Source organism: Lycium ferocissimum, chromosome 6 (genome assembly GCF_029784015.1).
Source record: "Lycium ferocissimum isolate CSIRO_LF1 chromosome 6, AGI_CSIRO_Lferr_CH_V1, whole genome shotgun sequence".
Taxonomy (NCBI): domain Eukaryota; kingdom Viridiplantae; phylum Streptophyta; class Magnoliopsida; order Solanales; family Solanaceae; genus Lycium; species Lycium ferocissimum.
In genome coordinates, this window is record NC_081347.1 from 24,679,570 (window position 1) to 24,702,751 (window position 23,182).

At 36.7% G+C, this 23,182-nt stretch overlaps 1 protein-coding gene across 6 annotated transcripts; it reads right to left on the bottom strand.

The window, feature by feature from the left end:
• Positions 1 to 2,208: 2,208 nt before the first annotated feature.
• On the bottom strand, positions 2,209 to 18,677 carry LOC132059549 (sterol 3-beta-glucosyltransferase UGT80A2-like). Of its 6 annotated transcripts, none has more exons than XM_059452177.1 (14): positions 18,239 to 18,674; positions 15,190 to 15,371; positions 11,522 to 11,764; positions 11,072 to 11,183; positions 10,756 to 10,926; positions 9,575 to 9,638; positions 9,382 to 9,439; positions 9,108 to 9,285; positions 6,369 to 6,499; positions 6,022 to 6,088; positions 5,801 to 5,877; positions 2,962 to 3,009; positions 2,728 to 2,877; positions 2,209 to 2,551 (listed from the first exon to the last, which is right to left on the bottom strand). In XM_059452177.1, the coding sequence occupies exons 1-14, from the start codon at positions 18,372 to 18,374 to the stop codon at positions 2,366 to 2,368; spliced, it is 1,803 nt and encodes a 600-aa protein (XP_059308160.1). In that variant the 5' UTR covers positions 18,375 to 18,674; the 3' UTR covers positions 2,209 to 2,365. The 6 variants fall into 6 exon arrangements, 4 of the variants coding, with proteins under 4 accessions (XP_059308160.1, XP_059308159.1, XP_059308161.1 ...); XM_059452176.1 differs by having other exon boundaries at positions 5,986 to 6,088; positions 18,239 to 18,673; XR_009415633.1 differs by lacking the exon at positions 2,209 to 2,551 and adding an exon at positions 5,528 to 5,642 and having other exon boundaries at positions 2,725 to 2,877; positions 18,239 to 18,677.
• Positions 18,678 to 23,182: the final 4,505 nt, after the last annotated feature.

The following is a 23,182-nucleotide window of genomic DNA, read 5'->3' on the forward strand; positions in this document are numbered from 1 at the left end:
ATAATTCCTTCATAAGTTTATTCGGATCTCGGCATAAAAGTTTGCCATTAAAAGTATGCCCCCATCGGCATAAACTTGTTAAGGATTTACCAAACTTATGCCGATGGGGGCATACTTATGCCTTATGGGCAAACTTTTGCCTTGAAGCATATATATGTATTTTTTCAAGCATATATACCAAAGTTACATGGAAAAGTATTATGCTACAACCAAATGTCCATCCCGGATACAAATTCACACTTTACCGGCAATACAAGGTAGATTAGGTCGTTGATAGACTTTAAATATTTTCCCATCTTCCGGCGAGGCGGATTCCAAGAAATATTTTCCCATCTTTATTTTGAATGCTCCATCACAAAAGGATTGTAGTACATTGTTGGTATGGTGGGGTACACTAGAAGAATAAAGCAAGATGAAATCATGGATCTCACACATTGCTAGACACAAATCGAGCCCTTCTCCATTACTTGCTGCATTTTTGGTATGCTAGTGGCATTGGTTTGGAGAGAAAGGAACCTACTCGATTTCAAAATACTCGGTTTCTTCCCCGATAGACTCGCAGAGAGATTGCACAACATATTCACATCAGGCGGGGAACAATTTCAAATGGTTTGAGAGCTCTTGTCGCTATGAATTGCTACCCCTAGCTAAGTGTAGTTGATTAAAATGTAATTTGTTTTTTTAATGTAATAGTTGCTCCTAGTTTGACTTATACACCAAGTTAGTGAGTAGGAATTTTACCATGTACGGTTGAAGGTCGGCTTCAACTTTGTGTCAAAGACAAGTTTTTTGGATGGAATAAAATAGACTTTCAACCAAAAAAAAAGTTTGCCTTATAAGGCAAAGTTTAAATTTTATATGCCTCCGTGAGTACTTTTAGTTATGTTTAACTAAAAACAACAGAAGAAAACTTTGCCTTGTGGGGCATACTTTTAGTTATGCCGGATCCGGCATAACTTTAACTTTTTCTTAAAGATTGTATCGGATCGGCATACACTCCCCTAGTCTGCCTTGCGAAATTATTTTTTTATTTTATGCTTGAGCGGGGGTTCGAACACTAATTTCATGTATTCGCTCATCTTTCCAAGCAAAGGGCAAAATTTAAAGACCACAAATATGAAGGGCAAAATTTAAAGACCACAAATTTGAGTGGCAAAATTTAAAGACCACCCCAAACGAAGGGCAATCCGTGCAAAAAAATGATACAAGAATCAAATCAAATCAATTAAGTCGGTTTTTTCTTACGTCGTTTTATGTCTGTTTTTTCGATTTTTTTGATCTTTTCGATTTTTATTGGTTTTTAATAAGATTATTATTTTTCTTAACTATATACACGGCTATATACAATACAATAGGGAGAAGGGTTGGAGGAATTATAATAAAACTCAACAACTGAAATAGCTATCCAGATGAATTTCGTTTGGTTTCTACTATATCACCTAAACCAACATTCTTATCAGATAAACATGTTCCAATAGTTAAGAGTTGAAAGAATTTTGTACGCTTGGATGAGGAGACTAAATTAGGTTTTTCAATTACCCTATTCCGATACTGATGATATATGCCTAAAGTTCGTGGCTATATTTTCCTTTACTTTTTGTACTTGGGCCCAAAGAAACAATATACTACAGTAAAAACTTTCATATATATAAGTAAAATTATAATTTTTAAATATTATATGTATAATTGGTTTGATTAAGATTTTTTTCGGTTATTTTTTACTTAAAATCAAAATCAAATCATATTTTATCGGTTTTTAATATTAAAAATCAAATCAAATCAAACCTAAAAAAATTCAATTTTTTTTATCTGTTTGATTCGATTTAATGGTTTCCCGTGAACAGCCTAGGACTAAAAAAATATTTAAAGTACAAGTTATAAAATTCGTATGAAGACTTTACCAAAAAAAAAATCGAAAAACCCGAGCAACCCGAAAAAACCTAGAAAACCTGAAGTTGAAAAACCCGACTTTTATTGATTTGGTTTGGTTTATAGCTTTAAAAAAACCCAATCCAATTAGTTTGGTTTGGTATTTGAAAAACTCAAACTAACCCGGTGTACAACCCTCATGATTTTAAAACTAACATTTCCATCATAACCTCATTTGATATAGCATTTTTTTCCCTTTAACCACCTCATAACTCCTCTCACTCCATTCCAAAACAAAACCAAAACCATATAATCGATAATTAAAAAAAAAAAAAAAAAAAAAAAAAAGACATAATCGGAAATACTATCAAACTCAGGACAAGATCTAATCATGATCTTGAATTCTATCATGGTATTGGATCCTATATTTTATGAATTCCTTTTTAAACAGAGATTACAAATCCGACGAGCTTTTCTATTTCTATAACATCAGTGATCATACAGAAGTAGGGGAGTGTCCAAAACAGCGTCTAAGGGAAAAGAAATGGTGAGGACGAGGCGCCACCTCAGGCTTAGGCTCAAGTGATTCTCGCGGGAAATGTTTATAGAATGCTTTCACAGCTCCAGTCACTCCATCCTCATTTTCCATGGCTTTTGCCAATTCTAATGCACGTTCTTTTACCTGCACACCACAAGAGTATTACTATCAAACAGCATGTATCATAATGATACCAGCAGAAAATGTGCACATTGCTCAAAAATGTATGATAAAAACGGATTAAGAAAAAATATATATGGACGTCCCTCCAGAGACACAATATAAATAAATAAGTAAATAGAACACTAGGAAGAAACTACCTTTGGATCTAGCATGAACTGGATGGCAGTGACCAGCTTTTCAAGGGAGAACTCATCCACAGGGATGGGAGCAGGACCAACCCCCCTAGCATGCACACGTTCGCCCCAAAAGGGTTGATCCCCAAAGAAAGGTACCACGGTTGTTGGGCACTGAAAAACATCCACATGTATCATTAAAAATAAGAAACTGAGACAATATACAGGATTATCGTCATGTATGAAATCAAATATTACCGCGGCTTTCAGTCCAGCTGCAGTTGTTCCAGCACCTCCATGATGCACCTGGAAGAATGAACAAAAAAATATCCACATATCAGTGGTTGTTTAATGATTGAAAGGGCGAACAAATTTTTATAACTGATGTCCGTCCTATCCCACATGTTGGCACCGAGGGGACTGGTGGTGGAATGGAGAAGTTCAAGAGAAGGTGGAAGCAAAGTAGGTGGACAGCAAGGATGATGAGGAGAAGCGGACGAATAGGGAATTGTATAAGATGGCGAGGAAGGAGGCAGAGTTAGCGGTTACGGCGGCAAAAACAACAGCTTTTGAACGCCTGTATGCAGAACTAGAGGACAAAGGCGGGGATAAGAAGTTGTACTGACTAGCCAAGGCGAGGGAGAGGAGGGCGCGTGACTTAGATTAGGTGAAGTGCATCAAGGACGAGGATGGAAGGGCACTGGTGGAGGACGTTCTCATTAGACGGAGATGGCAGTCAACTTCCTCAAACTCTTGAACGATGAAGGGGACAGAGACATTGTGTTGGGAGATTTGGAGTACTCCGAGAGGTGTCGTGATTTTGGATATTGTAGGAGTACAAAGGTTGAGGAAGTTAAGGGTGTTGTTCATAGGATGAGTAGGGGAAGAGCGACCGAGACTGGAGTGAGATTCGGGAATTTTGGAAAACAGGCGGGGGGACGGGTTTGGAGTGATTGACTCGGTTATTTAATGTTACCTTTAAGACGGCTAAGATGCCCGAAGAATGGCGATCCAGTACAATGATTCCATTGTACAAGAACAAGGGCGACATTCAAATTTGCAACAACTACAAAAGGATCAAGCTGCTAAGCCACACTATGGAAGTGTGGGAAAGGGTGGTGGAGATGAGGGTGAGGAGAGGTGTGTCTATCTCAGAGAACCAGTTCGGACTTATGTCGGGGCGCTCAACTACAGAAGCTATTCATCTTGTACGGAGACTGGTGGAGTAGTATAGGGAGAGGAAAAGGGACTTACACATGGTATTCATCGACCTAGAAAAGGCATATGACAAAGGGCCGAGAGAGGTTCGTGGAGATGCTTGGAGGCTGAGGTGTCACTGTGTCGTACATTAGGGCGATCAAGGACATGTATGATGGGGCCAAGACCAGGGTAAGGACTCTGGGAGGAGACTCGGAGCACTTCCCAATTGTGATGGGGTTGTACCAGGGATCAGCTCTTAGCCCATTTTTATTTTCATTTTCCTTGGTGATAGATGGATTGACGCGACAAATTCAAAGTGAGGTGACATGGTGTACGTTGTTCGCGGATAACATAGTCTTGATTGACGAGACTCGCAGCGGAGTTAACGCTAAGCTGGAGGTTTAGAAACAAACTCTGGAGTCTAAACGGTTCAAGTTGAGTAGGACTAAGACAAAGTACTTGGAGTGCAAGTTCAGTGATATAGTGCATGAGGCTGACGTCGAAGTGAAGCTTGGCACCCAGGTCATACAGAAGAAAGATAGTTTCAAGTATCTTGGGTCTATTATACAAGGAAATTGGGAGATTGATGATGACGTGTATTGGTGCGGGGGTGGATGAAATGGAGGCTTGCCTCCAGAGTGTTGTGTGACAAGAAGGTGCCGCCAAAACTTAAAGGTAAGTTCTACAAAGTGGTGGTTAGACCAACTATGTTGTATCAGGTGGAGTGTTGTCCAGTCAAGAAATCTCATGTTCGGAAGATGAAAGTGGCGGAAATGAGAATTCTGCGATGGATGTGTGGCCACACTAGGAGCGATAGGATTAGGAATGAAGTTATCCGAGGCAAGGTAGGAATAGCCTCGGTGGAGGACAAGATGCGGGAAACGCAGGTGCGAGAGGCTGACTATGGACGGTTTCAGCAGAGGTAGAGGTAGGCCGAAGAAGTATTGGGGAGAGGTGATTAGACAGGACATGGCGCATTTCCAGCTTACCGAGGACATGACCTTAGATAGGAGGGTATGGAGGACTCAAATTAGGGTAGAAGGCTAGTAGGTAGTCACGTTTATCCTTTCTTACGAGTAGTTTCATTGCTCTATAGTTTCTTGTCCCTTGATTTCTGCGAGTATCTGTTTTCACAGAATGGTTTATCATGGCTTATTCACTTTCGTTGTTTTCATTTTCATAATTGCTTTGAATTGTTTGCCGTATCTAACCTTTCCTATGCTTTTTCTTGAGCCGAGGGTCTTAGGAAATAGCCTCCACTACCTAAGGTAAGGGTAAGGTCTTTTGAAACTGACACTACACTATAGACCCACGTTGTGGGATTCACTGGGTATGTTGTTGTTGTTATTGACCAGCTACTTTATCAAGTTGAGGAGAGGTTAAAGTCGATGCACATATGGCTTGCACATCATATACAGAAGTTACTTTGTGTCCCAGCTGCACTATATCAGAAAAAAGAGTATCCATTGATGTTATCCAATAGAAACTCCTATTTTATTTTCCATCACATGTTAGATTAAGATTCCATAACTCAAGATAATAAGCAGAATAAACTTTTGCAGCCATGGGAAAAAAAGGATAAACGAAGCTTTAAACAATAGGGTGTCGACAATTAGGAACTAACCCAAGAATTAAACTGGATCAACAAACTAAGTGAATCACCCAAGGAGTTTCCTCATTAAAGTAAGTTTGTGATACAAGACAGACCTGTAAAGGCGGGTGGAATCACAATTCCTCAACTTATAAAATTTATTGCATAACCACATCACAAATCATCAATCCAGAATTCAGTTTTTTAACAGTTAAGAAGAAAAGCTGGGGGATCAGGCGCTTATGCACGGGGTGCATCCAAATTTAGATGAAAACACGCCAATTAACTGAGGTAAAGAAACCATACCACAGCAGCACATTGCAGGAACAGCCAATCATGAGGGCAATTATCCAACAGGTACACAAAATCCTTTGGTTGCTTCACTGAGAGAAGATGTTTTGTGTTATCACCCAACATAATCAATCATAAACCTTGTGAATTGCGGTAGGTAGTACACATGGTGCGACAAATCAAAATATTTAAGTGCTTACAGCTCCCAAGGCCACCCCAGCCTTTGTTAATGATACCTCTTTGTCCAGTAATTTCTAAAGCTTGAACAATTATCTCGGTCATTTTTTCAGGTTCTTGAACAGGCTGTTAAAAACAATATTAAGAAATTGTCACTAAAAGTTAATGACAATACTTAGAAAGCCCATATCAATTAGCATAACATTTCAGTTGACTTTGAATCTAGGTAGACTCATGAACAGCAAGAAAGAAACTAGTGGTGGTTATTGTAACACTTGCAAGACTTACAAAGGTAAGCATGATACTTAAGAAGCCGACATAAATGGGTATAATATTGCAGTTGATCTTGAATCCCATGTAGCTTAAACTCATAGTAGCAAAAGGAAATTATTGGTGGTCAACTTACAAGACTTCCAAAGCCAATATATATAGGCTTTTCACCATCTTCAAGCCACTTAACAAGTGATTCTGGTGGTTCATAATTGGAAGCAAGGTCTAGGAAGCAAAACCCCACGACGTCAATTTTTGGGCCCCAATCTGCAAATCACCCAGTAGAAATAATAGTGTTACTCAGACAGCATGTTCTGCTACCAGTTCCCTCAGTAATAAGGAAGGCACCAAAATGATACATGGACAACTCTTTAGTGACAAAATTCAACAACCATGTTCAGAGGGAAAATGGAGAGAGCAAGAAGCTTTATCTTCTAATAGAATTTACTTGCAGAATATACAGTAACCTTTGTGATGCAGCATTCCATCTTTATCAAAAGGAATAGCAGCATGTTACACTTAGAGATGCACTTACTTGGTTTCACATGGCACCTATCGCGGATTAATTTTGCCAAGAAAGAATAAATAACAGTTTAAAAAATCTAAACGTTGGTTACTTGGCTGATAAAATAGGATTACAAATCGAGTACTTTGCTTATGAACTATGCTAAGCACAAACCCATACAGAGATTTTGGAGTAACAAAATTTAGCAACTTCGAAGCTACGAAGAAACTTGAACGGTGGAAAAGGCAACATCTACCTAAGACATATGTACGAAGAATTAAAGACATACTAAGGGTAGGAAAATGGAGATAATCTCCAACTTTCTTAATCAAATTTCTTTAGTCATGCATCAGCCGATAAATATGCACCTTATATTTGGAAGAATACTAGAAAGTGAATAAAAAATGCATCACCAGAAAAGAAGCAAATAGATGTGAAAGCAGATACAACTTTTTCAGCTATATTATCCTTTTTCTCTGTCTTCCCTTATATCAGCAAAGAATTTCAGTTATTATTATTGTTAAACCCAACCTTGCTATTAGCCACTTTGGCCATTTGAAATTCCTTGCTCATAACTCCAATTCCTCATTTTTGCTTCTCCCAAATTCTCAATTTGGATCAAACCATGATATTTATTTTCTTCACCCTACAAAGATTTAGTGTTCTGTGCATACAAATCTATCCATTACTATGGTCTGAGCTGTCCTTTAGCTGTATTGGATTGTAGAAGGCTTGTATTTTTTCCCGGAGAAAGGTGTATATGGCTTGCATCATTGGAAGGCACAGTCAAAATTATGGTGTACCAAGGTTTAGTTGTGGTTTAATCCATAATATAGCTGAACTTAGAGCTCAGCTTCTAGCGCTCTCTACAACCCCCCCTCTCTTTCCCCCTCTTCTCAAAAAGAAAAAAACAAACCTCTGCCCTTTATCACTCCTTCTCTCTTGGTCACTCGAACCCTAAGCCTTATAGTTGGAAGTGGATAGTCCTTACCCGCTAGGCTATTCCTCTCTGGTACAAGAACTTCAAAGTTGGTTGTCATAACTAACTACTACCTTGGGAAATGAAATCAAGGACTACATCAACTATACAGTTTTTACGTCTGACAGAGATTGGGGCGGGGGGGGGGGGGGGGGTGGGGGTTGGGGGGGGGGGGGATCAAGGCAGGTAGAACTAGAAAGTGAAAAACAAAAATAACGGTAGTCCCAACAGAAGGAGAGTGATATTTTAACACCCCACCTCACGCCAAGGGCTGGACATCTGGTGCGTGGGAAATTTTAATATGGGGCCCACTATCGGGAAACAATAATTGGGATGGGTCCTGCTCTAATATCATGTGAGAAATTATGGGAGAAAAATATTCTTGAATTGTGTATCTACATTATTACATTGAGCCCTATTTATAGACACTACATCCCAATCCTTTTCCATGTAGGATGCTATAAACAAATCCATTCCTATTCTAACAGACCCAACATTCAACTATGGACTATTAACAGCAGCTGGGAATCACTTCAAAACAGTCTTGTACTTCCTCACAAGTATACTGTATGTGAGAATACTTGTGTAGTTCCCAGCATTGAGAATACCCCTTATCAAGATGCTAAACTAAATTAATGAAGTAGCAGATCTCATTTATCTATTGATGCAGACCCACTGTTATCTACAGAAAAGAGAAGATGTACATTCCTCCTATGAGAAACAGGAGAGAAATCCTACAAATATCCAAATGAATTTAACCAGTGAAAGTATAGGAGACGAGATTAAATGGCCTAACAATTTAAACAGAAATTGAAAATGACATATAACTTAATTAGGACAAAACTGTAGTATGTGGATTCATTCGTGAGCCTTCTATTACCCACTAAAGAGTCACTTGTTTCTGCTTTACGGAAGTAACATCTCCTTCTGACTTTAAACCTTTTTATTATTTTTGTCTAAATTCGTATTTAATGCTGTGCCAAACCTCCGCCATTTCAAGGTCCTTGGAAGGAAAGAGATACAGAAGCTTGTTCAAACCTGAAAGAGCTTATTACATGGTCATACCATGAAACAGCTTCCAATTGAATGCAAAAGCTATTTCTGAATATGACCCAAACCTACATATTACTTGGTCCAAACTGACCATCTGAGGGGCATTACAGAGAAATCTAGAACAAGAACAGATGTATCGTTCAATTAAATTTCAACTATCAACTTATGAAGCATAAATGTGAAGCAACTAAAAAAGGCAGACAGGTTGGGCAAAGACATCTACAATTTACAATCAAAACTATTAAACTACGTTGAGAATGAACCACCAAATATTCACTATGCATCTCAACCATGTAACACACAAGGTAGAGTCTATAACAAGATATTTAGAAAGAGACCTTTGGGTTTAGGAACTAGGTGTGGACTCCATATATACCCATAAGGCACATCTGGATTAAAACTGTTGGAGTTACTCAAATAAGTTATTGGCCTTAGCTTCAACTTTTTCTTCCTAAAGTCATTTATCACATCCCGAATCCCAAGCCAGATCAGTCCATCAACGACTTGATATGATAGCTGCACAAGGCATTCAGAAATTAGATACAAATAATACAAAAGAAACATCAAGTGAAGTCAAAATGCTAAAGAAAAAGAATATCATCAAACACTCACTCTGTAACCAACTGACTGCTTGACACGAGAGAGAGGATGTGGAAACTCGCTAGTAGGCCTGCCAAGGAACGAGAGCAGGAAACTTTAAAAAGGTCGCATGTCACAAGAAACTCCATAATCCTACTCAGATAGAAAGACAAGATTTGAAAAAGAAACCTGAGAAGAAAATCTATTTTTGAAATAGATCACTTACGTCCATGGCATTGTGAAAAATATATGCAATGGTACTTTCAGGGCCTCTGCTACATGCATATGTCCTAAACAAGAAGTCAAAGCAATGAATAAGTTAAACCACCCAAATATGTAGGAAATTTTACTTGATCTAACATATCATCAATCGTGAAAAAAATCAGCAGATATTATTGTACTCTTGAATCAAATCCTTTCCAACTAAATAAACAAGATTTAATAAACAGAATTGCTTCCAGATGCCAGCAATACTGGTAGGAAGCACCTGTGACAAGAGAGTCAATGGTGTATCCACCTTGTTACATGGATCTAAATGTCAAATTTCTTTACTTTGTGAAACTAATGTCTCATTTAAATAAAACATCAGCAAGGACAGAAGGTATATATATTAAGTTGCAGATTTTTCCATGCAGTAATCGACCGACTGACTTTAAGTATGAGCAATGCTATCCAAACTCTAAACTTTACATTAAAATTCACCACTTCCTATACGGCTAATGCAAATTGACGTTCCAAGAAAATGTAAGACGTATCAGTTGGTAATAAGGTTAGGATAGTACTTCTTGTGATGAACCAACCAACCATCGGCATGGAACAAGATAGCAAATAAGAGTGGAAATGTCTACCGTCTCCGATGACTACTTCCAAGATCAGGATATTGTGCCAAAATCAAATCTCAAGATCAGGATATAGTGCCAAAATCAAATCTTGAGCAGAAAAGGCAAAATAAAAAGAGCGGCACTACATTAATTGAAAGAGTTCAACGTGAGAACAGAAGATCTGAAAACTATCTGATAGCGGTGCCACCAGGATTGTTTTCCTTGTTCCAAAGTTTAGCTATACGGAGAAGTATAATGTAGATAAAATCTAATAATTGCTAGATCCACTGACCTGAAGAAGAGGAATCAGCATATCTGAAACTTTGAAACTCATATACTGTGTTTTATGTTTGTGCTTGCTTTTACCAAAACCCACAGTTTAAATGGATGCAATGCAATATATTTTTTGACAACATGAGTTGTTCAAAAGTTAAAGAACCAATCTTTTGACATACGCAAGGGAAAGATAGGGAATGAAGATGTATACTTTTTCTTAGCAACAACGTGAAGGTAAAACCTACAACGCAAGCAACTCTATCAAAGCACGAGTACTTCATATTATAATTCATCAAGCTGATAGTCTTACCATATCCAGGAGGATTGGCGATAATGGCGTTTACTTTGAATGGAACATTGGACTCTGGATCGGGATCTACGCATGCAGGTAGTAAGGAGAATACAATATCTTTTATTTGGTTTCGTTGAATAAGTATTTCAGAAGGTCCAGATGGCAAAAACCCTTTATTCTTTACCATGTCTGCAAAAACATATATGTAGTGATCAACTTGCTTCTTAGTTTACAAAATACTTGTAGTGGTGATATGTATGCTTGACTAAAACCTGATTATGAGAAATATGACGTAATGAATAGGGAGTGAATAAGGTTCTCAGTGATTACTCACATGCAGCTAGAACTTTTGGATCTCCACCTAGAGGATAAAATTCCAATCCAGCACCCAAGACGAACTCTTTAAAATTTGCATGAGTTGCTAGTCTCACCCTATGACCATTTTCCTGCAAAAGAAATTTCCACTTCCAAGCTATAATATGCTTATTACTTGACTTCACAGTTAACTGGAACATTATCAAAGACTCGTCCAGGAATTGCTACGGATGCTATTTTCCTAAACAAACATTGATATCATTCTTACTTTGTAAAAGAATAATGACATGTATCATCCAGAAATTCATGGTATATATATATATATATATATATATATATATATATTTCTGTATCGAAGTTATCATTATTACAGTCACATTGTAAAAGCGAGTGTGTACGTTAACTAATAAATGTTGTAGATTATTAAATTATAGATGGTTGTGCTTGTTGAGTAGGAAGGCAAGTAAACCTGAAACTTTTTCCCAATGGCAACAAAGGGTTGAACATCTCCCCTCGTCCCAACAATGAGCATAACAATTTGCAACGGAGGTAACTCCGGAATATCAGCTACATCATTTGCTGCTTCACTTGTAGCTCCATTGTAAACAACTCCGGTGCCAAAATCAAGTTTTCCGGGTTTAATATCCCCCGGAACTTCAAATTGCACGGTACCATCATCTTGAACAGTTGCAAGCCTATTGAACAATTTGAGCTGCAAATTTTAGGTTTTGTCACAAATTACAAAACCAGGTACAGGTTTCATTAAAAAAATGATTTCTGAAAGAAGATGGTTGTCTGGTAACAAGGATCATCCATTATTAGGACATTACTATTGTTACATGATAAAATCAACTCAAACTCACCCAAGTGATGGTAAATGAACAGAAACCAAGTAAATTCATTTATAGTCCTTTAACCCTTTAAATGAAAGACACTGGTGAGGCTCTCTGAATAAATGAGCAGATAAGGTAGAAAGAGACCTCTAAATTTCATAACATTTAAATATGTCCAAATTAACTTTGGGTTACTATGAGGAATGATTATGGTCTGTACCATGGGAAAGGCTGAAAAAATGGAAATTGCCACCCCACAATATGAGCAACAAATTTGGAGCTTGACTAGTGCCTAGATACCTAAAATAAAAAATAAAACTACACACACTTTAACAAAATCTATACAAGCTAATACAGATATGGAGCTTGATGTTTCAGTGCAATGATCTAATTTGTATATCTTCTATGAATCCGAAGTGCCAATAATTAGTGTTAGCAGCAAGATCTTTAGTTGCTCCAGAAAAGGTACAAAACTCTAGCAGTTTAATGTCATATTCTTACACAAGAAAACTCCTGCCTTCAAGGAAACGACATAATTTATTCACAAGATCCTAAATACGCCTAATGCTTAATATTGTTCTGTCTTGAGGCTTCACAAATTTCTGTTTCCTCAGACAGAAAGAATAACTAAGGCTTTATTAATTAATGAAAAGAAAAAATGCAGCTTCCAATTTCGAGATAATAGTCAAAATACCCCCAACGTTTGACCAAAATGCCAACTACACACCTAACCTTTGCGTTGGACCTATTACCCCCCTGGATAATTTTTTTCAGTATTAAAATGCCCTTTTTCTTGATGTGGACAAGAGCGTGACTACACCGCTCAGTGGCGCGTTATAGCCTTTAAAAAAAGCATCGATGTGTTTTAAAATGCCAATCTGGACTGCCACATAGATGCCACATAGATAAATTTAAATTCCCTCCATTTTTAGGCTACTTCATCTTCTTCTTCACCCTATTTAACACCCATCTCCATTTTTTTGGTCAAAATAATACCCATTATAAATTTAGAGCTAGGATAGTGATTATTCTTATAATCACTGTTTTCCCAAATCAAATTCACAAAAAAAAAAAACGAAAATCTGGAAAAAAAAAAATATCTGAAGAAAAAAAAACGAAAATCTGGAAAAAAAAAAAAGGTTGAAAATCTAATCTTGTTAAAGAAAATCTGATTGAAAGTTGCTTGTTTGGAGTTGCTACTTGTTGCTTGGTTGGAGTTGTTTAAGCACTAATTCTTTGATTTAGGGAGAAAACTAAACTCCATTGTTAGGAATTTGGAGAAAGCTATGAAGAACACCAAGTGGGTTTCTTTAAAGGGCAATTCTGCGAATTGCCCTTCGTTTGGGGTGGTCTTTAAATTTTGCCCCTCATATTTGAAATCTTTAAATTTTGCCCTTTGGCTAAAACCCATAGGTTCCAGGTTCGAACCCACACGCAGTCAAAAATTTGAAAAAAAAATTCGCAAGGCGAGAGTTAAATTTCGCTATGCCCCCAACGGCACATACACTTGTGAAGGAATTACCAAAGTTATGCGGGACCGCATACTTATGCCTTATGGGCGTTACTTGGCGTAAGTATGCGGTCCGCATAACTTTGATAATTCCTTCACAAAGTTATCGGTCCCGTATAAAAGTTTGCCCATTAAATTTTGCCTTATAAGGCAAACTTTTGTTATACCTTAAGGAAAACTTACGCCTTATGGGGCATACTTTTAGTTATGTTTTATGGGACATTTTTAGCTAAGGCATTACTAAAAGTTTGAAAAGTTAAAAAAAAATATATATATGCTTCGAGGAAAGTACGCTCCGGCGGACTTTTAGTTGTGTTTAAGTAAAAGTACGATCGGGAGGGCGGACTTTTAGTTGTGTTTAAGTAAAAGTCCGCCGAGGGGGCGGACTTTTAGTTGTGTTTAAGTAAAAGTATTAGGGGCGTACTTTATATATATATATATATATATATATATATATATATATATATATATTTACTTTTCAAGGTAAACTTTTAGTTATGCCTTAACTAAAAAGTATGCCCCAAAGACATAACTAAAAGTATGCCCGTAATGCGAAAGTTTTTCTTAAGGCATAACTTAAACTTTGCCTTATAAGGCAAAGTCTATGCATTAAGGAAAAGTTCTTGCTCTTATGGGGCATAATTTTGTTATGCCTTAACTAAAATTCTGCCTAAGGCATAACTAAACTATGTCTTAGGAAAAATTCTGCCTTATGGGGGCGGACTTTTAATTATGCCGGATCCGGCATAACTTTAGCTTTTCCTTAAAGATTGTATGCCGGATCCGGCATACTCTCCCCCGATCTGCCTTGCGAAATTATTTTTTTATTTTATGCTTGAGCGGGGGTTCGAACCCGAGAACTTTATGTATTCTTGATTGTTTGATCAAATTAATGGATGAAATTTGTTCTACTTGGTGTTAGGAAGCTTCCTTTCACATTTGAATTTTTTTCCCAAATCAAATTCAAAAAAAAAAATCTGAAAAAAAAAACCGAAAATCTGGAAAAAAAAAAAAAAAAAAGGTTGAAAATCTAATCCTGTTAAAGAAAATCTGATTGAAAGTTGCTTGTTTGGAGTTACTACTTGTTGCTTGGTTGGAGTTGTTTAAGCTAAGCACTAATTCTTTGAGTTGATTTGGGGAGAAAATTAAACTCCATTGTTAGGAATTTGGAGAAAACTATGAAGAACACCAAGTGGGTTTCTTTAAATTCTTAATTGTTTGATCAAATTAATGGATGAACTTTGTTCTACTTGGTATTAGGAAGCTTTCTTTCACATTTGGATTTTTTTGGATCAAATTTGAGGAAGTTGGTGTGATTTTTTTTTTTTCAACTCCTAATGAAGATGATGATGATGATGATGTTGATGAAGATGAAGAAGAATTGGGTATGGGTTTTTGGATCCTCATACTGAAAATGGAGTGTGGAAAATTGAGAGATTTTTTTTTTTTTTTTTTTGAAGAAGAGTAAATGGATGGAGGAAGGGGGAAATTAATAAAAAATGAGGGGAAATTAAAGATGTGGCACGTGGGCCAGGCGCGTGTGGACAAGCACCTGTTAATAATTTGGGGTTGTCATATTGGACTGCCACATCAGCAAAAAAGGGGCATTTTAATATTGAAAAAAATTGTCCAAGGGGGTAATAGGACCAAAGCAAAGGTTCGGTGTGTAGTTGGCATTTTGGTCAAACGTTGGGGAGTATTTTGACTATTACACCTCCAATTTCTTAAAGGAAGTTTATCATCAGAAACAGATACAACAGAGAACATGTAACAATTATGTTATTTTAATCCTACCTTTTTTCTTAAAGGAAGTTTATCATCAAAAAGCTTTGCTGTTAGCAGACCTAGAGCTCTATTCTGGTTTTGTTTGCGTCTTCCAACAGCTTTAACTGGCTGACTGGTACCAGGTTCCAATTTCTCCACAGGCTTTTCCACATTTTTAACACTATCCCCAGCACAATTCTCGCTAGCAGATCCTGTTCGTAGCATATTAATATTGAGACACAGTATGAGTAACAAATATCTTAAGAATAGCCATCAAATAATAAACTATGACACAAATACTATCAACAACCGGATAAGTCCATGAAATGGTAAGTAACTGGAAGCAGACTTGCTCCCACAGAAGCCGATTAGAAGTTGAACTATACACAGTACGTTAGACAACAAATCGATAGCCCAAAGGTCATTTAAGCTATTCAAAATTAAAGTACTTAAGAACTTCTGTCTCCCAAAATTATCAGCCATCAGAAAAATCTAATAACCAATACCAGATAGTATTAGAAAGGAAAAGATGACTCGATCACAAAGTTGTTATCCAGAGCAGAAGGTGATGATGCAAAAGAAGGCAGTTCCCACCATGTTAAAGAATTATGCATACAAATGTGATGTATACTTTAACACCACAAAGCAATCACAGCACCAACCATGTATATACAACACCAATTATCTAGCTAGGAAGCACAAAGATTCACCTTCTTCGTGGCAAATCTCTAGTTTTGTAATGAACAAAAGAGAAACAAACAAACTTTGGAGTACGTAATAAAGAGTTAGACCCTCTTAGATATGTTCTTCCAGCTGCTCTATCTGCCAATCCAGAATACCAAGTATAATGTGTTCACAGGTAAATATGTAATTAACCTAGCCTCCCTGTTTTACGCGCAAAAAACAAGTGCAACTTGAAACATTTTCTCACAATCTGTTACTCCGGACCACATTCACCCAAAGCACTTGTTAGAAAAATAGGAAAATATAATCGAAGCAGAAAACGGCTTTGAGGCGTGAAAGAATCGACTTTCCTTAAAGTGATATTGCCCATAGAAAATAAAAGCAATACCCTTTAGGATTCAAGATACAACAAAGTCTATGTTTATACCTGCAGAGTTTGCTTAGCCACTTCATGAAGGAAGGCCTAATTTATAGAGTTAGAAAATTACTATTTTGAATAGTCATCTTATTTCATGAATAGACATTCCATTTAAATTCAAGTTTAAATAAAACCTGAAAATACCAAGGCTTTTCATATATGAAGCCTTCAAACTCATTTTGCCTTCCGTTGCAGGACAATCCCACCTCATATATATTACTCCCTCCGTCCCAATTTAAGTGTCTTACTTTCTTTTTTGGTCTGTCCAAAAAAGAATGTCTCTTTCTATATTTAGTAAGTTGACAATTCAAACATCCTACGTGGCAAGTCTATAACCACAAGATTCAAAGGACATTTTGGTACACACATCTTTAATTTAGAACCACAAGATTCAAAAGCTTGTCTTTATTTCTTAAACTTCGTGCCTAGTCAAACTAACACACTTAAATTGGGACGGAGGGAGTACAAAATATATAACAGCACTAATGCATATTCAGTGTCATTCAAAGAAAATGAGACCTTTTTTTGAGTAAGAAAAAGCAAATGAGACATATAACTAACTAATCAAGCAAAAATAACTAAGCCGCAACATACCAACTTATGAACAAACCATTTCTCAGGAAAACATGAATAACTGCTCTCATATAACACTTGATAAGAACTCATTAAATCAAGAATTAATCCAAAAAAAATAGGCTTAAGTAACTAAAACGCCCCTGAACTTGGCACGAATTGCAACTTTAGTCCCCAAACTATTCTTTGCACTTCAAGACACCCCTAAACTTGGCAAAATGAGTTTTAATTCATCCCGAGCTGCCACGTGGCACAGCAAGTGTAGTCACACGCCAACAGGCGCGTGACAGGTGCCACGTCAGCTTTTTTTTTTTTTTTTTTTAAAAAAAAGAAAAATCAATTTTGGAAAATTCATAAAAAAAAGTATAAATTTTTAAAATTAAAAAAACTAATTTTTTTAAAAATGTGGAAAACCCATTTTTTTTTTAAAATAAATCTGGACTGAATTTTTTATTAAAAAATCTGGAACTTCTTAAATCTTGAAAACTGAGAGACCCGTTATTTTTTTAAAAAAAAACTGGAATTTTTTTTTAATTAAAAAACTTGGACTTTTTAACAATCTGGAAAATTAAATAAACTCATTTTTCTAAAAAATAATCTGAAAAATTGAATTTTTGGTTAAAAACTTGGACTTTTTTAAAATCTGGGATACTGATTTTTTTTAAGAATAAAGTGAAAAACTGATAATTTTTTTCTAGATTTAAAAACTAATCTAATTTTCAGGGATTATTTAAAAAAAAAAATGGGTTTTCTACATTTTTTAAAAAAAATCCATTTTTCCACTTCTTTTTTAAAGAAGTGTCTTAAAAGAATCATGAAAATCTGAATTTTTTAGGAAACTTTTTAAAAAATATCAATTTTTCATTTTTTATAAAAAAAAAATCCATTTTTTACAAATATTTTAATTAAAACTGTAGTTTTTCAGTTTTTCTTTTTTTAAATCAAATATTCCAGATTTAAAATAAATATTTCATTGTTTCAAATTTTTTATATAAAAAAAAAATCAGTTTTACATTTTTTTTCAAAACAATTTATCTATGTGGAGGGCACATAAGATGAAATGCCATGTGGCATTAATATTTTACACATGGAGGCCACATAAGCCTTATTTTACAGCTGGACCCGCGAGTGACTACACTCACTCCGGGTCATGAGCTCAGGGGTGTAATAAATCCATTTAGCCGAGTTTAGAGGTGTCTTGAAGTCATCAATAGTTTGGGGTAAAGTTTAAAACGTCTGGAGTTCGGGGGCGTTTTAATTTCTCCAAAAAAAAAAAAAAATATATATATATATATTCTTCTCAGATAACACTTGCTAAGAATTCATTAAATCAAGAATAAAAAACAATACTGTTCTATAACACTTGCTAAGAATTCATCAAGAATCAAGAATCAAAATCCATACCTTCCACATTGATAGTATCGCCATTAGTCTCTTTTTTCGTTTCATTGCCATTTTCCTCGTGTATTTCGACTTCGAAATCAACAGGAACCTCACACGAATCACTCAACCGACGATCAAACCCATCATTCTTTTCCATTGACACCCCAAAAGAAAGAAAAACACAACTGTGTCTCTGTTTTCCACTTTAAAGGTGGGTAAATAAAGAAGAGAAACAGAATCTAATAAAGCAGAGAAAATGGAATAAAACCAGATGGGGTTGAAAAAGTAGGAGAAGTTTAGGTGGGGGGATTACCTATACAAAAGTGATTATTGTTAGGCTTATAGAAATAGTAGGTAAATGCGCAAGAAAGGAAGAATTTGGAAGAGAAAAAAGGAAGTTGTGCATGCCGAGAGAGAGAACGGTTAGGGGGAGACACGTTGTTTCCAAGATGTTCAAAATGTTAGGCCACGTACTTTGAGATTGTCTAGATTTGTTTACTTCTCACCGACCCTTTTCTTTCGCAACAACAAAGTGGAAATTTAGAGGGCATGTGCACTAATATATATTCTCTCCCGATTAAAAATATTACTCCCTCCGTCCCAATTTAAGTGTCTTAGATTGACTGCATACGGAATTTAAGAAATAAAAGGGGATTTTTTAATCTTATGATCTTAAATAAAAGATATGCGTAGTCTTTCAAATCTTGTGGTCTTAAACTCGCCTTGAGATCGGAAAACGTACTAAATATAGAAAAAAACACTCTTTTAAGACAGACAAAAAAAGAAAGCAAGACACTTAAATTGAGATAGAGGGAGTAGTTGTTTTTTATTAATTCATCTATTTCAATGTAATGACTCAATTCCTCTTTTTGAGTATAGATTAATATTATAATTTTAAACTTATTGGTATGTTTGTGTTGGGACCCGAGGGGCTCGGGGTTGTTTTGGCACCATTTAGCAACAATTAAAATTGTAAATTATTATCGTATTGGTGCCCCTTTCCCAATCGTGCAACACCAGTCGTGATCAAAGAGCACAAGTAAAGACGTTGATCGTGATCACGAGGTCAGGTGGTGTGATCGCAAGGGGAAAGTCGAGTATATCGATCAAGCCTTCTATGCAATCGCGCGCAGGCATACATAACTATTGATTGTGAGCACAGTCCCAAGAGTCGTGAAAGCAAAAGAGGCCTTGTAGCATATAAAAATGGGAAAGCTACAGATAAATATAATTCGGCCAATTAGTTTACCAACATGGACAGAATATACACAACATATTAGTGTATATGTTATGTATAATTATGTATATTATATGTATAGTATATGTATATTTTAGTACAAGTGTAGACAACCTATACATGTTGTATTTTGTAAACTACTTGGCCGAAGTTTTTAGGGCCGTAATTATCCCTATAAAAAGCTTATTCCAATATTCAGTAGCCATTTTTCACTAGTTTGTGGTTTTGGAGCTCAGGCATGGGATCCAAATTGATGGAGTTCGAGCAAATATTTGAGGTTCCTAAATTCAATAGTATACTTGATTTATACACTATTTGAACTGCTAAAACATGAATTTTAAGAGGCTAAAATTGGGTATTTTATACCTAGAGAAATAAAAAAAAAAAAAAACTGATGATTTGGCCTATCAATTAATATCAAAATAGGAACTTGATATAGAATTTTATTCCATAGCTAATAACATGTTCATATAATTTATGTATGATTTTGAATCATTGACCCAAGGGGCTCGGGTGTTCCGGCACCATTTAGGGACAATTGGAATCGCAGATTTTCCTCAGCACTAGTCATGATAAAAGAACACAAGAAAAGAGATTTATTATGATAGCGATTACTAGAGGGCATGACCGCGAAGGGAAAAGTCGGGTATCACTCGATCAAACCTTCTACGCAATCCGTGGGGTGATGACTGCAATCGCGCAGACATGGACAGCTATTGATTGCGAACACGGGCACGAGAGTCATGAATGCAAAAGAGGCCTTGTAGCATATAAAAATAGGAGAGTTACGGATACGTACAGTCCGGCCAACTAATTTACCAGCATGACCGAAGTATACACAACATATACACTATCAATGTATATGTTGTGTATAAGTATGTATATTATATTTATAGTGTACACATATTTTAGTATGAGTCTACAAACCTATAACTGTCACATATATTTTGTAAACTAGTTGGCCAAAGTGTTTAGGGCCGTAATTATTCCTATAAAAAGTTTATTTTAAAATTCAGCAGTCATTTTTCACTAGTTTGGGGTTTTGAAGCTGGGGTATGGGATCCGAATTAATGGACTTTTGAGAAAAGATTTGAGGTTCCTAAATTCAATAGTATACTTGGTTTATACGTGATTTGAACTACTAAATCATGAATTTTAAGAGGCTAAAATTGGTTATTTTAGATCTAGACATAGAGATAGAAAACTGATGATTACGCCTATCAATTAGTATCAAAATATGAACTTGATTATAGAATTGAATTTCATAGCTAATGGGTAACATGCTCATATATCTATGAAACTGTGTCTAGTGGGTCACCTTTATGTGTGTGTGCATGCCACACATGTAAACAGTTGACCACTAAGACATTTAGAATTGTCTCGCTTCATTCATACTCTAGATCGTGCAATTAGAGCTATGCCTTCAAAAACAATTCTAACTCGTACTTCTTACATTTCTTTCAGAAAATATCTACAAAGAGGTAGTCAGCTACAAGCAAGAGGGCTACTGCTAATGCTACCCAAGAGGTGGACTCTCAGGTCCAGAGAGTTGGCATTAAGACTCAGGGACTGCATCATGTTCACTACCCCCAACAACACCTTCACCTGCTACTGAGAGGCCTGCGGAGGTCCGTACAACAGTTATTCTGCCGCCCAGCTTATTTGATTTTTTCATTAGGGGAGCTATTTAGTTTCTCACTCAGATTGTTGCTGCTCAAACTCAACGATAGGGAACAGCTGCAAGTATTGATACTTATAATGGGTCGTCCACTTCCAGGATCAGAGAGTTCCTCCGTACGAAACCTCCAGTGTTCACAAGATCCAGCAAGATTGAGGATCCATAAAACTTTATCGATGAGGTTTAGAGGACTCTTCGTGTTATTCATGCTACTGAGACAGAGGCAATGGAGTTCGCTGCTTACCTGCTGAAGGATGTTCTTTGCTATTTGGTATGAATCGTGGGAAGAGTTCCGAGGTGAGGATGCATCTCCTATGAGTTGGAGTGAGTTTGCAGAGGCTTTTATTTAGCACTTCTTAGCGATAGAGGTCAGAGAGGCTAAGGCCCTAGGGTTCGGGAGGCTCAAACAGAATAACATGAGCATGAATGAATACTATCTCAACTTCATCTCGTTGGCCAAGTATGCTCCAGAAATGGTTACCAATATAAGGGCTAGAGTTAGACATTTTGTATAGACCTTATTTTAAAGGTGATTCTAATATTGCTGCTCAAAACAATGATATAATCATACTAAGATAGTTGCATTTGCACAATCTAACGAGGACATAAAGAAAGAAATACAACAATTGCAGAAACAGAGAAACAGGAAAATCAGCAAGAGGGTTAAGTCTACAGGTAACTTCAGCCAGGAAGGATCTCAGAAAGGTAGAGGCAGACATTTTTTCAATAATAGGTCATCAGGACCCCCTCCATCTTCAGTCAGTGCACCGGCTCTAAGTTCTAAGTATGATCAGAAGAGACAGAGTTTAAGGGCAACATGCAGTCTCTCAATCACGAGCTAGTGTAGGAAAAAAGGTCTATGATAATCCAGTTTGCAACAAATGTGGTAGGAGACACCCAGGGGAGTGTCTTCGGGAAATGGATATATATTTTTGTTGTGGCCAGCAGAGTCACTTTATGAGAGGCTGTCTATTAGTGAGGCAGGGTATCGGAGGTAATATGGCTCGGTCCATAAATTCAGTAGCTCCTCGAAATTCACAAGCCCAACCAGCGCGTGGTGCAACAAAGTCTAGTAATACAGGCAGAGGTTAGAACCGCTTGTATGCACTAGCAGGTCATTAAGATACAGAGACACGTGAAGATGTTATTATAGGTATACTGACAGTTTTCACTTTTGACGTTTATGTCCTTATGGATCCCAGATCCACCCTATTATATGTAACCCCCTTTTATTGCTAAGAAATTAGGAGCAGAGCTAGAAAATTTGCATGAACCTTTTTACGTATCCACTCCAGTTGGAGAGTCAGTAGTAGCTAGATATATATATAGGGGTTGTCTAGTTAAAGTGTATCACCGCAGTACCATAGCCAATTTAGTTGAGTTGGAGATGGCAGATTTTGATATAATCATGGGGATGGATTGGTTGTCATCCTGTTATGCCACAGTAGGTTGTAGAACTTTCCTAACGAACCAGTTATTAAATGGAAGGCTGATGCAGTATTATCCGTGGGTAGTTTTATTTCCTATCTAAAATCCATAAAGATAATCTCCAAGGGGTATATTTATCACTTAGTTTGATTTGAGGATACAGATACGCTGACCCCAAACCTCCAGTTCATGCCAATCTTTAATGAGTTTTTAGAAGTTTTTCTTGAAGATCTTCCCGGAGTTCCCACCGATAGGGAGATTGACTTTGGAATTAATCTACTTCCCGACACCAAGCTGATATCTATTCCTCCATATAGAATGGCTCCACCAGAGTTGAAAGATCTTCTTAACAAAGGATTCATTAGGCCAAATGTCTCACCTTGGGGTGCACATATTTTGTTTGTTTAAAAGAATGATGGATCTTTGCGTTCGTGCATTAACTAGTGTCAGTTGAACAAGGTCGTCATTGAAAATAAGTATCCACTTCCCAGAATTGATGACTTGTTCGATCAGCTTCAGGGTGCCCAATGTTATTCTAAGGTTGACTTAAGATCAGGATACTATCATTTGAAGGTCATGGAACAAGATATAACGAAGACAGCTTTCAGGACCCCTTATGGTT